At 50.2% G+C, this 14,681-nt stretch overlaps 5 protein-coding genes across 5 annotated transcripts; all 5 read left to right on the forward strand.

Annotated features, from left to right (window-relative positions):
• Positions 1 to 1,928: 1,928 nt before the first annotated feature.
• On the forward strand, positions 1,929 to 3,794 carry A1O9_09624 (uncharacterized protein; the record flags this gene model as incomplete). Its single annotated transcript, XM_013401593.1, has 1 exon — positions 1,929 to 3,794. The coding sequence occupies one exon, from the start codon at positions 1,929 to 1,931 to the stop codon at positions 3,792 to 3,794; it is 1,866 nt and encodes a 621-aa protein (XP_013257047.1).
• Positions 3,795 to 5,634: 1,840 nt separating this feature from the next.
• On the forward strand, positions 5,635 to 8,080 carry A1O9_09625 (uncharacterized protein; the record flags this gene model as incomplete). The annotated part of the gene is made up of 3 exons (XM_013401594.1): positions 5,635 to 7,563; positions 7,620 to 7,869; positions 7,941 to 8,080. 3 exons carry the CDS (start codon positions 5,635 to 5,637, stop codon positions 8,078 to 8,080), a joined length of 2,319 nt encoding a protein of 772 aa, XP_013257048.1.
• Positions 8,081 to 9,281: 1,201 nt separating this feature from the next.
• A1O9_09626 (uncharacterized protein) lies at positions 9,282 to 11,052 on the forward strand (the record flags this gene model as incomplete). The annotated part of the gene is made up of 3 exons (XM_013401595.1): positions 9,282 to 9,301; positions 9,350 to 10,736; positions 10,789 to 11,052. The coding sequence occupies 3 exons, from the start codon at positions 9,282 to 9,284 to the stop codon at positions 11,050 to 11,052; spliced, it is 1,671 nt and encodes a 556-aa protein (XP_013257049.1).
• An 899-nt stretch (positions 11,053 to 11,951) lies between these two features.
• On the forward strand, positions 11,952 to 12,706 carry A1O9_09627 (uncharacterized protein; the record flags this gene model as incomplete). Its single annotated transcript, XM_013401596.1, has 2 exons — positions 11,952 to 12,068; positions 12,236 to 12,706. The coding sequence occupies 2 exons, from the start codon at positions 11,952 to 11,954 to the stop codon at positions 12,704 to 12,706; spliced, it is 588 nt and encodes a 195-aa protein (XP_013257050.1).
• Positions 12,707 to 13,275: 569 nt separating this feature from the next.
• Positions 13,276 to 14,623, forward strand: A1O9_09628 (uncharacterized protein; the record flags this gene model as incomplete). Its single annotated transcript, XM_013401597.1, has 2 exons — positions 13,276 to 13,501; positions 13,557 to 14,623. The coding sequence occupies 2 exons, from the start codon at positions 13,276 to 13,278 to the stop codon at positions 14,621 to 14,623; spliced, it is 1,293 nt and encodes a 430-aa protein (XP_013257051.1).
• Between the last annotated feature and the right edge of the window lie 58 nt (positions 14,624 to 14,681).

Here is a 14,681-nt window from a genome sequence, read left to right on the forward strand (position 1 = left end):
CTGTCGGATGGGATGATGGCTATGCAACCGCCGTGATCAACATGACGTCTTTTGCCCAAAGTGCATACCTAGTCAACGGCCACGCCTATATCAGCATGACGAATATCAGTATGGTGGCGATGCTGACTCCGACCGACTTTGTTGGCTCTGACTGCGCCCTATATGGTTGCGTGAAGAAGTATACGGCTTCAGTCACGAGCGGACGTCCGACTGAGGGAGTTCTGAAGACTTACTGGAACCAGACCCTACCACAATTTCCATTTGTGCAAGTTCACACTTCCCCGATTTAGATGCTAGTCTGACCACCGTGGTCCTTGGGCATGATCTTATTTCAGGACAGGGCGAGAACCTCGGTTTTGATTATAATGCTCTGTACCCAATTTCGACAATCCTTCAGAATACATTTGGGAACGAAGCAAACCAACGAGTTCTAGGCAACATCGAACACGATGGGACCTTCGCTTACGATCCGGCGCAAGGTGAGACATCGGACCAAGTCCTTGCACTGTGTGTAAATGGAACCAAGAACTTCCCTTGCTCTATAGAACAACTGGCTGAGGGTTTGACAAATTATATGAGATTGGCGTCTCCGTCTGAGCGAGTAGTCGGTGTTGCAACAGGCAGCCAGTCGTATATACATGTGAGATGGGAGTGGCTTAAGCTCTTTCGTTTGGACGGGAGTTTCTCACCTATGTTTCCATCCTTGGAACAGTAGATATCGTGGAACGGTCGGATGTACCCAGGTGGAAAGGCTTCGAGTTTGGTTGGTTGGTTTCATGGTCCAGAGAACGGAATGGAACCGAAGACAACCAAGACAAATATGGAGATGGAACGCCTGGCGCGAGAGACCAAGATCCAACCCATTGATCTCCCCAGTGCTTTGTACTTGAACCAGACGTCGAGTGGAAAGGCAGACGATAGATCGCTGTCGAGGATGCTTCGTAGAGTCGAAGAGATCCCCGCAGCCATCCTCGGCTAATCCTGATCGTTCCTTAACGAGCGTTCTTTTCTCCGGGAAGGAGGTACTGAATATCCAGACAAATAGTTACGGAAATAAACAGTTCAGTTTTCGAGCTTTGTCCTCCTAGGCCTGCGCGCAAATTCCAATTGTCGCCGACTATTCGCACTGAGAGCTCCAAAAATGTAGCGTCGTGCTATTATGATTCAAACCCTCAGGGTGGGGGACGACAGTGATAGATAGTAATCAAATTCTGCTCCAGATCCGAGCCGCTAAAAGCGCAAAGAGTTTCGGCTGTGATAATGGTGGAGATGCCCAATGCTCGAGTGGCATGCCCTTCCGAAACTATGGATCTACTCGTAAGTTAACCAGACCCTCCGATGTCTTTCTGCTTTGAAACTCGTTGGGAAACTTGTCACCCCAAGGAAAGGCTAATGACAATTTCCACAACGCTTAATAGCGCACCTGGTCTGGAGCGAACAGGCGAAGGCCAACAGTTCACTTTCCGTCGTTAGTTGGATAGCAAGCCACGAGCCCCTATCCCGATACCGCTTATCAGAGCCTGTGCATTACGCCACCAGCTATCCACATTTGGGACCCATTGCTGATTTTGGTGCCACGAACAACTCGCGGCCTTGATGGCAGTTTCTAGACCGCACCAGGCTTCTTCAAGAAGGCTAATTCTTGTCATGCTAATCTTTATTGAGCTGAGATCCATCAAGCCACCAAGGCTTTTCAGAGACATTCTCTTCTCAAACCTTTTTAGGCTTCATTGCTATTCGGTCTTGACTCTTGAGGCACGACGGCCTTCCAGTAATTGTAAAATGGCTTGCGCTCTCGATGGCCCCAGGTTGTTGTGGGCCCCGGGCTCAGGACGAGAGCTCTTTGACTCCGATATTTACAAGCCAAAAGCCCCTCCGCCGTTAGACTGATGTCCTTCCCATTTCGAACACGATTTCAGGTGAACAGGATGTCGCCATACGCTTCAGAGGGGTTTAACAATCCCACGAAGGAGACCTCAACAATTGACATCGCGGAGAACTCAGCAAACGACCATGAGTCCCAAAGGACGTCAACATCCGAGGAGCAGCAAGGACCCTCGGTACGCGTCTTGGGCGCTGTTGAGAAATTCTGGATCTTCGAATTTTTTGGTTTCATCCTCGCCCTGGGCTCCTTGCTAGCTGTGATTGCCTTCCTCCGTGTATACGATGGTCGAGAGTCGCCGGAGTGGAAACTCCCGGTTGGGGCAGGAACATACCGAAAGACTTTCGTCCTGAACATCAATGCCATCATCTCCATCTTCACCACGACCTTTACTTCCGGCCTTCTTATTCCGGTCGCGGCAAGTATGAGTCAATTGAAATGGGTTTGGTTTCAACAAGGACGTCCTTTGTCACATTACCAGGCTTTCGAATCAGCTGCAAGAGGACCATTGGGCTCCGTCTTTCTGTTGTGGACTCTCAGGGGGCGACGGCTCGCATGCGTAGGAGCAATCATCGTAGTTGCCGCCCTAGGGGTTGGATTTTCTATCCAATCCCTTGTCATCTACCCTCTGAGGCCGGTGGCAACGGACCATTCTAGCATCGGCAGGACGAACGTATATTATGGGACTGATGACGGGCTTCCATATCAGATGTCAGCGGATATGCTCGGTGCAACATTGAGAGGCATCTTTCAGTCCAGCGACCCTTCAGAGATGAAGTATAACTGTCCTTCTGGCAACTGTACATGGCCGGAGGGTTTTACGACCCTCGGTATTTGTAACCAGTGCTTCAACGTCACGGATTCTTTGCAAAAATCATGCAGCACCGCGGACATTGAGTATGTCTCCCCAACTGGTGATGGATCCACCAACAGCACGGCCTCAGTACCTTATTGCAACTACACATTACCTAATGGTCTTCGACTCGACGGGATTGACAGTGGCATGAGCACGGGGATTTTGAATTCTGGAAACTGGAACAACTCGGTCCATTTCTCCGACAACAACAATACCATCGGAGTCCTTTCCTCCATTCAATCAAAGTGGACGTCAAGCCCTTCAGAATGGCAGGATCTCGACAGTGGTATGATCTATGCGACAGCGCCATATGAAGTCAAGGCAACTGAGTGCGGCTTGTCATATTGCGTCCAGAAATTCAACACGTCGGTCTTACGAGGTGCTCTAACGGAGCAACTAATCGATACCTACGTTGACAGTTTCATCGATGCGGAAAGGGTGGCAGCAATTGTCTTTCATCCTCCGCCATCATGGACCAACGCTAGTGAGAACGACAGTGCGAACATATACGTGGCTGGAGCTGTCCAAGGATTCAGACAATTTTTTAGCAAAGAGTTCAGCGGTCAGAAGAATAGCACTGTATACTCTGTCACTTCTAGCGATTCCGACTTTGCGGTCATTTCGGCTGATTGGGAGTTCAGCAACTTTACGGACCTGTTTACCTCAATCGCAAAGTCAATGACAAATAGCATGCGAAGTAGCCCCTATGCAGAGCTCTACGCTGAGCCGGGGATGATCTGGAGTGCGATTGGTGTTTCCAATCAGGAACGGCCACATGTGCAAGTCCGGTGGGCGTGGATAGCCTTGCCCAGCACACTGCTCGGCCTCTCCATCATCCTCCTTCTCGGGACCATCTGGACAACTAGCAAAGAAAAAACAATTCTCTGGAAGGGGAACAGTTTGGCTGCCTTTGCACATCCCTTGGCTGGAGACATGCGAGACAAGATCAGTACCATTACCGGTCCACGGGAAATGCAACAAGAGGCAGAAAGGCTACAGGTACAATGGCTGAAGACTGACCGAGGCTACAGACTGGTACCTCCGAAGCAGGACTGAAAGAACAGACTGCCCTTCCTAGATCAACAGACGAGGAAACCAAAAGAACTCATAGTTGCCGAAGTGAACTCGGCCAAGTACCAGCACTAGAGTTCAAAGAGCTCGGGCATCATAATCGCGATTGGAGATGCCTCAACCTTGCTCATTGGTGGTTCCAGAATAATCTTGATTCTGGTTGGCCTCCCTACCATACAGCTCACCGCGTGCCAGTTCCGATTAAAGCGTTGCGCCAGCCTTGCGTGTGGAATGTCATTTGGCTTCCAAGACATGTAGCCGATAAAGAAAAGCCTCCAGAGCCTCGTCAGAATTGTGGATCGGTCTTCATCTCCCTGAAGTAAACGATGAACACTGCCATCAACGTCGCCAGTTCAGTAGATACCTAGTATCCATATCCCCCGCCGCCCATCTTGAACCAAGATCAGAGTGGCACCAAATTGACTAGCGAGGCGAGGCGCAGCGTGGGTTGAGTTTGCTGTAAAGATGTCCGGACACAGGTAGACTAACGTCCAGTTGGTAATCGGCAGATAGCCAGCGAGCCAATTCTCATTACGTGAGTCGTTCCTGGAGGTACATTCGTTTCTTACAGGTCAGTTACGTCAAACCGTGCATACTACATGACGCAGTCGCTTGGTTTCCCTTGCAGCCAAGCCTGATAGTAAGTAACATGGCCCCCGAAACTGAAGTGGCGTTACGCCCCTGCATTCGCTGCAACCACACTCCGACAGCGGCTGTCACTTGACAGGCATATCGGCATGTATTCTCAGTATCAATCCATACTACAAGAGGAACTGCTCGCGCTTAGCCAAAACTCCCATGGCCCCTTCTTTCCCCACGAGCACCGAAGTAGAACGTGTGCCGCAACCAGACGAACCACTTAGCCACCTTACGGGGTTCCCATATGGTGATACAGGAGGTGCACATCGAAAACGATCCCATGCTGAATGCGCACGCCATCAGCAGGGGTATCCATGAATCTACTAGCGAGATAACCAGGCGTGGTAGGCCCGAGCTCCCCGGTGCACTATTCCCGCCAGACATCGTCTCTCATTGGTCCTTCCCAACGTTCCCCCAATCAACCGGTGAAACTCATGATGAATGGCTGGACTATTCTCAGTGTACTTTTGAAGTACGGCCTCGTTAGATAACATATTCCTCCTCTCACACCCTGTGGGAATCCTACAGCGCCTCTTTTTGGTATTCCTAGACTATTTGATCCTTGAACAATGGATAGCTAGCTCAGCTACACTTTCACCACCGCTCTACAACGAGTTAGATGAGACCACCTGGCCTGTTAACGATCATCTCTGTTATTTGAGAGGTTTTGCGCCTGAGTTTGGCCCCATGCGCCGTGGGCAAGGTTCTTGCATGGGGGTTCAGGATAGCGCGATTGTGACCCTCCCAATAATGGCTCAGCGTGCAGGCGCTGGCTTGCATGCTGAGTGGTAGAAGCCACTGGATTCCCTGAAATCCTAGGAAGAAGAGTCTTAGATCCATGTAAATGTCCACTGTTTGCTCTGCGCCACATGGTCTGCGTCGTCGACCTCAGAACGGTCTCAGTCGCATTCCTCCACATCCTGGTCAGAGATGATAGTTCTGTGTCTTTCACGGTTAGTGCAGGCGATGCCTTCGCCTGACAACAAGAGGAATCTGGCAGACAGACTCCAGAGGACAACCTTTGGCCCAATTCCACTGTCTCGACCATCTCCTGGTGCTCTGGAAGAATGTGGGCTCGTCGGTAAGAAGTTGCTTCCTCCGAGAACGCCACAAAGTAGATCAGATAAATACTTGGGCCTACGGCCATTCACCATTCTGCCTCTCCAACACTCACAATTCCTACATCATGCCAGCTGCCATATCCCCTTTCTCAGCTACCTCTATGCAGAAATCCCCAAGTTCTGACGAGACAGAGCTCAGTCAACCAGAGGTTCTATTGCAAACCCCTCAACAAGATGAACTTATTGACGTTGTTGATGCCTTGAGATCTCAAGGCATCACTCATTATATCGATCTACCACAACTGATTGTCTGCGGCGATCAGAGTTCTGGAAAATCAAGTGTACTTGAAGCAATCTCGGGAGGCCTGCGCTTTCCTACGAAGGACTCGTTATGTACTCGTTTTGCCATTGAGCTCGTCTTACGGCGGAGCCCAACTTCTCTGGTCAACATCACAATCATTCCAGATGAAGAGCGTCCAATGGCAGAAAAAGAGGCTTTAGCGAGATTTCAACCGCCAACTACTTCGATGGGTGCTTTCCCCGAGATCATCGACGCGGCTGCCAAAGAAATGGGCATAGACGGCAACCAAAAGTCCTTTAGCAAGGACGTCCTCAGAGTTGAGCTATACGGCCCGAAACAGCCCCATCTGACCCTCGTTGATCTTCCTGGTATTTACCATGCGGAGAGCAAAAATCAGTCTCGACAGGGAAAACAAATAACACATTTGCTTGTGCAGTCGTACATGAAGAAGAAGAGGAGTATCATTCTAGCTGTTGTCTCAGCCATGAATGACTACAACCTTCAGGTAGTCACTGAATATGCACAAAGCGCTGATCCGGGAGGCGACCGTACACTGGGCATCATCACCAAACCAGATACTCTGCACAGTGGATCAAGTACGCTAAACCGTTTCCAGTCCTTGGTGATTGACCAAGGAACTTTCTTCAAACTTGGTTGGCATGTACTGCGGAATCGTGACTTCAAGACAAGGAATCACACAACTGAGGAGAGGGACGAAGCAGAAGAAATTTTCTTTCAAACTGATGACTGGAAGCAGATTTCGAAAGATCGACTTGGAGTTCACTCTCTCAGAAAACGCTTGGGCGATGTACTCTTCGCCCATATTCTGCAGGAATTCCCTCAACTACTGCGAGATGTTCAGAATGGAATCACGAAATGCGAAAAGCGACTCAAAGACCTTGGTGCTTCAAGAGACACACTTGAGGCACAGCGCAACTATCTCTTCCAGGCCAGCCAGACATTTACAACACTAATGCAAGCCTCTGTTGACGGAACGTATCATGCCGCTTTCTTCGGGACTTCTAATACTGAAGAAGGTTATAAAAAGCGACTTCGAGCGGTGGTGCAGAACACCTTGAAAGCCTTTGCCCAAGAAATGCATTTACGAGGACATGCTGTCACCATCGTGGATCAGCTGCCTGAAAAAGTAGAGCCTCGGAATACAGTTCCAACGCCTGTTGCCAGAGAAGAATTCCTGAAATTCGTTGAACATCGCATGAGTGTTAATCGAGGTCGCGAGCTTCCAGGAACCTTCAACCCAGACATCATCGGCGATCTCTTCCGTGACCAAGCTCAACCGTGGAAGGGAATCATGAAGTATGCTCGGGAGCAACTACTGGAGTCGACAGAAACGACTATCGATTTAATTCTCAAACATGTCGCCGACGCAACCACTGCCAAGGCCATCCAGCTTTACCTGATTCAGCCAAAGATGAATACAGTATCAAATTCTCTTGCTGAAAAAGTAGATGAAGTGCTCAGGCCCCATCTCCATGGAACGCCATTGACATTCAACAAAGATTTGATAGAGCACATCCAGAGAAAACGAAGAGAAGAGATCTATAAAGTTCTAGCTGAAAAGCTTGTTGCCTTTTTCGGGAAGGACCCTGAAGCGGAGTTAGATGCAGACAGAATCTATGAGGGAAGATTCAATGTCAGAGCTCTTCTCGATACACTCGCGCTCAAGACGGAAGTCGACTTTGATCGATTTGCTTGCGTCGAGGCTACGAATGCAATGGAAGCCTACTACAAGGTATGCATGCAATTCTCGATTCTTCCAGCTTGAGGTTCTTGCTGACAAAGGCTCAGGTTGCTTTGAAAACAGTGATTGACTCATTTGGGGCGTACGCTGTTGAAGCTTCTCTACTGGGAAATCTTGAAACCGTTTTCAATCCGAAAGAAATTAATAGCCTGGACGACGAGACGATCGCAAAAATCGCATCAGAATCTGTTGACACTATTGCTGAAAGAGGAGGTCTTGAGAAACAGCTCTCGATTCTCAAGGACTCCCTACAGACATTACAGACCTTACAGCGAGAGAAGACTCGCCGAGTTCCTGGTATGCCTGATTTCAGATCTTTTCCTGTCTCATTCACAACAGTGGCGTTGGAAGAACTGACAAATGTTCAGAAACAGCTCCGCAACTAGTCGCTGTCGACAAAGAGCGAAGCCGTCCTATCGTTTTGGACATGGAGGACACCCTGGCCCGAGCCAAGAGATCGACCAGCAACGTCTCGCAAGATTCGGGCATTGCTCTCGGTAGTGCGTGATACAGGGAATGGGATGACCCCCAGCGCCTACATGGATGAAGGATGACGTTGCACGTTATCCGTTTAGTGTGCTAGCTGAGACAGAGCAGGAGCCGGCGAACCTGCTAATTTGATATGGACTACTATAGATCCGATCTGTGCAGTTATGAACCGAATTCAAATAACCAGCTTCTTTGTTCTTTTGCGCTCGGCGTTTGATGGTATAGAGGGCTTAAAGTAGACGGGACAGTGTTCATCGGAGCAGGATGTCCTGCCAAGCCGTGCCGTAGATGCTTCACCGAGACAATTACGGGCCCCTGCGGTGCCATGCCCAACAAGTACTGGATCAAAAGTCAACTGAAGCGATAAGAACACTTTGAACGCCGTCATCCACTTGAACACTAGTTACTGGCCATTACCTAAGTGCCATTGTGTTCCATGTCTTTTAAAACGAGTCATACTGGATTTGCTTTAGGTTTTGAGCCGGTGCGATGCAGTACGCGTGGTCCACAGTGAATGAGATGCAGAATCATGCACCGACTGCTGGAGAATGATGTAAGGCTGAGGCACAAGGGGCGACAGGGTCGGGCACAGGGCGGCATGAGGTGCTTTCTACAACAGGATGAGCCGAGAGTGGATCATATAATATCTTGGAATCTTGGCATGTCTGATCACTGATGCAAGTGAGTGTTGGCAACAAGGCGATGCTTTCGTGAACGGCCACCAACATATCTCTCCACGCCCTTGTTCCTCACTCTCGAAACGCGTTGTTTCAGACTGGGAACATTTGAATCAGCATGTTCTCTCCCGTCCACGTGAAAGAACACAAAGGAAAATCATAACCACCTCACCGTGGTGGGGTCTTGTGCCGGCGCAGCCCACCATGGCTCAGAAGAAGCCGCAGCAGCAGGTACTGTTTCCCCGGCAAGATGACCCCTCACAGTTGGGCTAATGTTCCCAGGAGATGGTTCAGGTCGGTCCGTATCCTTACACACCATGTCTACTTTTGTTCCGGGCACCTTGCTAGACAGTTTCGCTGACGTCCTGCGCAACCGCAGACCGACCCGAGTACGTACGTCCATCGTGTTTAGAAGCAACAAAATTCAGCTAACCCCCATACAGGCGGCCATCTTCTCCATTCTGGCGAAGTAGAGCCTTCTCCTCGCGCCAGAATTCAGCAAAGCCCACGAAAGTGATCGGTGCATCATACTCCCATGCCGATATGCTCAAATTTGACACACTGTGAGACTGGCGCGAGCTGGGACGAAATCGCGGCTAATTTGAGTACAGATCCCTGGGATCCGGTTCGAGACCGAGAACACCTCCGGTATCATCTTCCCGACAGACGCAGACCCCGCCATCCGAAAGAACGAGTTTCCATTCCCCAGATAGACGACCACACCAATCCTACTCCTCCTCGGCCTTGGGCAGCAACGCATGGGATGCCCTGGGTGGCAGTGATGGTGATGGAGACGATGATGAACTGGTATATGATGACGAAGAAGATGAGTTTGGACTGCCGAGCATCGCCAGCATGCGCCGGAAACGGAGCCTCAAAAAGAAGAACATGAGGCCACAGCAGATCCAATATCCGAGCCTCTCGCAGACATCTTCTGCTCCAGCATTAGCTCCATCACCCCGAACCTCCCACGGGAGATCGAACAGTTTCGACATCGCCGAAGAACGAAACCCGCTCTCTTATCCTAGTGCAAAGAAAGGGGATGGCAAAATCCTTCGTCCTCAGTACAAAGATATTTTACGGGACCCCGCAAATTCGCTACATCTCATCAATCATCCCGTCTTACCGCCCAAGGCGACTCCAAAGGAAACTGAAGCTCACTCGACACGAATATCACGAATCAACAAATTCAAGCGGATACTTCAGAACAGCTCCGTATCACTCGCAGATCTGCGAGCGGCGGCTTGGTCAGGGATACCCGAGGAGGTTCGAGCCATCACCTGGCAACTTCTGCTTGGACATCTCCCTACGAATAGTGAACGCCGCGTTGCTACGCTTGAGCGGAAACGTAAAGAGTATTTGGACGCTGTGCACCAAGCTTTCAATACTGCAACCATGGCGAGCGGGAATGGCTCTTACACAGGACTAGCAGGACTGGCACCACAACCGCGTGTCACGACAGGCAGAAGTCGTGGCTTAGATGAGGCAGTCTGGCATCAAGTCAGTATTGATGTACCCAGAACAAATCCTCACATTCCTCTTTATGCCTTCGAAGCTACACAAAGGTCACTGGAGCGAATCCTTTATGTCTGGGCGATACGGCACCCAGCAAGCGGCTATGTTCAGGGGATCAATGACCTGGCCACCCCGTTTTGGCAAGTCTTCTTGGGCACATATATTACAGATTTAAATGTTGAAAGCGGCATGGACCCAGGCCAGCTGCCCCGACCAGTACTTGATGCCGTTGAAGCTGACACATTCTGGTGTCTTACCAAACTACTGGACGGCATACAAGACAACTATATTGTTGCACAACCAGGTATTCACAGACAAGTTGCGGCACTACGAGACCTCACTACAAGGATCGATGCTGGGCTTGCCAAACATTTTGAAGACGAGCATATCGAATATATGCAATTTAGCTTCCGATGGATGAACTGCTTGCTAATGCGTGAATTAAATATCCGGAGCGTGATCCGCATGTGGGATACTTATATGGTATTGAAATAATCGCAGTCCCCTATGGAGTCCCACCACTGACCATCTCCAGGCCGAAGAAAATGGCTTTTCGCAGTTTCACTTGTACGTCTGTGCGGCCTTTCTGGTGAAGTGGAGTGATCAGCTCCTGAAGATGAACTTCCAAGAAATTTTGATGTTTTTACAAGCGCTTCCAACCAAGGAATGGACCGAGAAAGACATCGAACTGTTGTTATCTGAAGCGTTTATCTGGCAAAGTCTGTTCCGAGGTAGTAGGGCGCACCTCAGGACAGCAGACTCAAGAATTCCTAGTGGTAGTTTGGGTCCGGCTGGATGAGGCGAAGAGCCGTCGTTAGAAGCAAGCATACAGACATGCAAAAGTCCGTAGATGGGTCCTCTCGTCGCTCGCCTCGCCTGCTATCAACGGGAGTAATTTGCGATGATTGTTGCTGGGCCACGCCATCGACGGGGGTGCAGTCCACCTTGTCGTCAGGAGTCCAATGCTCAGCATGAAATATGCGTGGTCAGGTACTCGCAAACCTCCATCCTTCATTGGCATGTCGCGTGCTGTTAGGTAGCCTGTACATCCACTGGCTCGCAATTGAAGGGAGGAAAAGTCCGGGTTTGTGCTCCTCTCCAACCTCGTGATGTCATCTACAGGTTGAGTTTGACGTAGGACCCGGGCAAAATCGTCTACGGATGGAAATACCCAAGTAGCCTACGAACTAAGCGCACACCGTCTACAGAAAATGATGCGGTCATCTAATGAAAATCGAAGACTCATTGCCTGCCTGGATAGGTCGTGATAGGTTTAGTATTCAATGTCACCTTCGCTCAGTGCTCCTTTTCCGCTTCATGTTTCCGCGACACTCGCAAGAGGCTTGATCCACGCAATACCTCATTGAGTGAAGTCCCCGTCATGTCCCCACTGGTAAACTTTCCCATCAGCCATAAGTCGACCGTGGTGCCGTGCAATATGGCCAAAGGAGCGGACCCTAAATCGCGTGATTCGGTTAGTTGGGCTGTATTTCCTCTTGCTGTCAAGTTTTGGGATTTGGATTCCCCATGCACACGCCGCGGCCGGCACGATCGCTCTTTTGCCAGTTCCGACTATCCCTTGAGGCGAGCAAGTCCTTGAGTACGTGCCGTTGCAATTCTGCACATAGATTCAGACCAGCCGTTCGTGGAACCAGTCCCATCCAGAGTGGGTCGGGTCAACATAGAAGCCTATCGGAAATGACTAAGAAGGAAGATGCTCATCGATACCAGGCTGGCAACTCCACAGACAGAGCCATAGATCAATGGAAGCACCGAGAGCCATACCGTGTGCATAACAAGGCGGAGGACTTCGATGTGAAATGGGAGGGTCAGTGTCATTGTGGAAAAGTGCAGTATCAGCTTAGCAGAGACAAGCCCCTGGCTGCGAAATACTGCCATTGCACGACCTGTCAGAGGTTGCATGGTGTGAGTGATTCTTTCGAGTGATGGACGTCAGGGACACCTGCTGATAGACCTCGCAGTCTCCATTCCAATGGGCAGCTATATTCCACAAGGGCGATATCAACTTCACCCACGGCCACCATGACCTTGGGTGGTATGACCCAACGAACAAGGACACATCCCATCATCTACCTTGCAAGGTGTCGTGTGCCTTCTGTCGCTCACCGATCATGGATGAAGGGCGGAACATGATTCTGCTGTTCCCGCCATTGATCAAGAACATCAATTCCAAGGAGGCAAGGGAAGCGTTCAAACCCACCTGCCATATGTTCTATCCGCAGCGAGTGGCTGAGTTCCGCGGCGATGGGATTGTCAAATGGCAAGGCCTCGATAACCAGAGTGATTTGGTCGACGATGATGGAAATGTCCTGGTCAAGTTCGAGGAGGGCATGAAGGATAAAGATATGGATCAGAAGAAGCGGAAGCATCTCGAGCTTACTGAGGATGATGAAGTTGAGGGTGTCAAGACGGGGAAGAATGGGTCAAAGTGAGCATTAGGTACTGTCTATTTTCGGTTTTGTCTATGGCTCGAGAACTTTCGGCATGGGCATCCAAGAGTCATTGAATTGCACACTTGTACTGTACTGCTACACCTGAATGCTATGTTCTTGTCTCGTGTGTAGAGAATGAAATACTAGTAATTGATTGAAGTACTCGTTGGTAGCACTAAGCATAGACGGGACTATTAGTTAATATGCTGCTAGTCACAAATAGTGATCAGTGACTGGCTGGATTTCGGGCGGCGAGAGGTCTTCCCCAAAAAGGAGTCTAACGTGCTGGAGTCCTCGCGGATGCAAACTGCAACTGGTACGAGACTCGAGACTCGAGACTCAAGACTTCTCCCTTGACAAATTCAACAGCGACGCCATTCAACCAACCAAGGCATGCGTGTCTAAAGGTCCACCCCTCTACTCTTCACTTTCGTTTGCAAACAACCAAAAACAGCATGTGCGCACACGAAGGGTCAGGCTTTGTTTGACTGGATGAGCAACACCCCCGTGCCACCGCGCTCTGAGTGCGCATGCGCATGTCCTGATTCCTCGAGAGGCCTGTAACCACCATGGCGACTTTTGACGAGACCTTCAATCCTGCCGCGCTCGCTCGCTCGGATACAATCACTTCTACGACCAGCGTTGCAAAGGCGCCCCCCGGCTCCGCCACTAAAACACCTAAGACGACTCAAAATTATCCTCGGATCGACCTCGAACCCCTCTACACCGAACTCAAATCCCTGATCAGCCACAACTGGGATACGTATTATGATGCGCTCACTCGCTTCATACGAGGTAAATACCATCATCCACTGCCCCGCGCGAAATGCGACTGACACATGCCTACCAGGGGAGCTCAACACACGGGAGTTCGGTGATATCTGCGACGTCTTCATATACGCTTCCCCACAGACCGAGCATGCGCACAACTCGCTGATAGTAGCTGTATTGTGTAATACAACCAAAGATGCCCCCGAGCCTGGCCTTGCCGCATGGGTCAGTGCGACCACGGAAAAAGCGTCTCTGGCTGCAACATCCAAACCTGCTGTCACGAGTGATGCAGGCGAACAAAGACTCAAGGCCGAAGTGATGGCACTGCCCCCGAGAGAACGGCGAAGGCTTAAAGGCATTGCACTCGACAAAGCCGAAGAAGAGGCTGCCGCTCGAAAAAGTAATTACGAGGACTATTACCAGGCCGGTCGGATCAAGGTGCCTGAGACCTCCACTGGCCCCGCCGCTGGTGTGACAAAGACAAATTGGGATCTTGAAATTAGGAAGAGATATCTCCAACCACTATTCGCAGAAACGCTTGAATTCCCCGATGTAACCACTCTACACACAAGGATTGTGCCTATATGCTACGAGGAGTCCATTGCTTCTGGTTGTTCTACACAATGTGCAGACCTGGTGGGGATAGCATCGGAAATGTTCCTCAAGAACATCCTCAGTGAGGTTTTCAACAGGACGCGGTCAAATGGACCAAGATACGAAAACAGTGCCGGCGGAGGTATTTTTACCACTACATACAAGAAAAAGATCGAGAGAGAGGAGGCGGAGGTCAAAGCTGGGAGGCTCCAGCGCACTCGAGACGACGATATGTTGCCCTGCGAGGCTGAAGCGGCATATTCGAGGAGGCCTTTGGCCATGGTCGACCTTCAACTTTCCAGTCACGTCGGACCCTTACCTTGGAATGGAAGCCCCATGATCTCCTGGAATATCATCAATGCATCTACTGGTTACGACTACGATGAGTGGTATGAAGAACAAGAACAAGATGCCAAAGACGGCCATGTTGATGAGTCTAATGATGCCATGGATATTGACAGCGCTGATAATTATGGCTGGGAAGGGGCTGGCGCTCAGGATAGGCCAAGGCTCGATTCGGTATTGGCCGACTGTCTCGCAATTCCCGTCTAAGACCCATTTTGAATTTCTCGAGTAAAATAGGCGGCGGCTGCAACTCATTTGGTTGTTC

This window comes from Exophiala aquamarina, assembly GCF_000709125.1.
Source record: "Exophiala aquamarina CBS 119918 chromosome Unknown aczIA-supercont1.10, whole genome shotgun sequence".
Taxonomy (NCBI): domain Eukaryota; kingdom Fungi; phylum Ascomycota; class Eurotiomycetes; order Chaetothyriales; family Herpotrichiellaceae; genus Exophiala; species Exophiala aquamarina.